The sequence below is a fragment of the Brassica oleracea genome, unplaced genomic scaffold (assembly GCF_000695525.1).
Source record: "Brassica oleracea var. oleracea cultivar TO1000 unplaced genomic scaffold, BOL UnpScaffold02438, whole genome shotgun sequence".
Taxonomy (NCBI): domain Eukaryota; kingdom Viridiplantae; phylum Streptophyta; class Magnoliopsida; order Brassicales; family Brassicaceae; genus Brassica; species Brassica oleracea.
In genome coordinates, this window is record NW_013618968.1 from 1 (window position 1) to 1,783 (window position 1,783).

General features: G+C 41.8%; 1 protein-coding gene across 1 annotated transcript; it reads left to right on the top strand.

Moving 5' to 3' along the window:
* Window positions 1–3: 3 nt before the first annotated feature.
* Window positions 4–1,762, top strand: LOC106321684 (calcium-transporting ATPase 2, plasma membrane-type-like; the record flags this gene model as incomplete). The annotated part of the gene is made up of 3 exons (XM_013759930.1): window positions 4–159; window positions 248–302; window positions 949–1,762. Coding segments are annotated over 3 exons (1,025 nt in total), but the record flags the coding sequence as incomplete, so codon positions are not given.
* Window positions 1,763–1,783: the final 21 nt, after the last annotated feature.

Below are 1,783 nucleotides of genomic sequence, written 5' to 3' on the forward strand. Positions count from 1 at the left end.
AACCAAAACTTCGATGTGAAGGCGAAGCATTCCTCTGAGGAAGCTCTTGAGAAATGGCGTAATCTCTGCGGCGTCGTCAAGAACCCTAAACGCCGGTTTCGCTTCACCGCGAATCTCTCCAAACGCTATGAAGCGGCTGCGATGCGCCGCACGAACCAGGTCTTGTCTCCTTCTTCTTCTTCTTCTCCTTTCATGTGATGGGTTGCTCCTTCTTGAGGGTTCCCTTTATAAAACTTTCTATTTACAGGAGAAGTTAAGGATCGCAGTTCTTGTCTCAAAAGCTGCCTTTCAGTTCATCTCTGGTGAGCTTTATATGTCTAAAGCTTACATCTTTTTTGCTAACTTGTGTCAAAGTTCAGAGCTTTTTTTGTTAATTTCTGTCAAAGTTTAGAGCTTTTCTGCTAATTTGTGTCAAATTTCAAAGCTTTTTTTTTTTGTTAATTTGTGTCAAAGTTTACAGCTTTTTGCTAATTTGTGCCAAAGTTTTTCTTTTGTTGCTAATTTGTTTCAAAATTTTGAGCTTTTCTGCTAACTTGTGTCAAAGTTCAGAGCTTTTTTTTGTTAATTTGTGTCAAAGTTCAGAGCTTTTTTGTTAATTTGTGTCAAAGTTTACAGCTTTTTGCTAATTTGTGTCAAATTGTAGAGTTTTTCTGTGTTAATCTGTGTCAAAGTTCACAGCTCCTTTTTTTTTTTTTTTTGCTAATTTGTGTTAAAATTTTGCGGTTTTTTTTTTTGCTTGTGTAAAAAGTTTACAGCTTTTTGCTAATTTGTGTCAAATTTTTGAGTTTTTTTTTTTTTTGGTAATGTCAAAGTTTACAGCTTTTGTTTGTTGCTAATTTGTGTTAAAATTTTGAGCATTTTTTGCTAATTTGTGTCAGCTTTGTTTTTCAAGGTTATATCAAAGTTTTGATTTTGTTTGTTTGTATGTTTCTTTATACGTTTATATAGGTGTGGCTCCAAGTGAGTACACAGTCCCCGAAGAAGTCAAAGCGGCAGGCTTCGACATCTGCGCGGACGAGCTAGGCTCAATAGTCGAAAGCCACGACGTCAAGAAACTCAAGTTCCACGGCGGAGTCGACGGTCTCGCATGCAAACTCAAAGCATCTCCCACCGAAGGACTCTCAACAACAGACGCTTCCCACTTATCCCAACGCCAAGACCTCTTCGGGATCAACAAGTTCGCAGAGAGCGAGCTCAAAAGCTTCTGGCTGTTCGTATGGGAAGCTCTCCAAGACATGACGCTAATGATCCTCGGCGTCTGCGCGTTCGTGTCCTTGATCGTTGGGATAGCTACAGAAGGATGGCCTAAAGGCTCCCACGATGGTCTAGGCATCGTGGCGAGTATCCTCTTTGTTGTGTTTGTGACTGCTACTAGTGATTACCGTCAGAGTTTGCAGTTCAGGGATTTGGATAAGGAGAAGAAGAAGATCACCGTTCAGGTGACTAGGAATGGGTTTAGACAGAAGATGTCCATCTACGAGTTGCTTCCTGGGGACGTTGTTCATCTGGGGATTGGTGATCAGGTTCCAGCTGATGGTTTGTTCCTGTCTGGATTCTCTGTGGTGATAGATGAGTCTAGCTTGACCGGTGAGAGCGAGCCTGTGATGGTTAATGCGGAGAATCCATTCCTTTTGTCTGGGACAAAAGTGCAAGACGGGTCTTGTAAGATGATGGTGACCACCGTTGGGATGAGGACTCAGTGGGGGAAGCTGATGGCGACTTTGACCGAAGGCGGCGACGACGAAACTCCCTTGCAGGTGAAGCTTTTTTTTTTTTTTTTTTA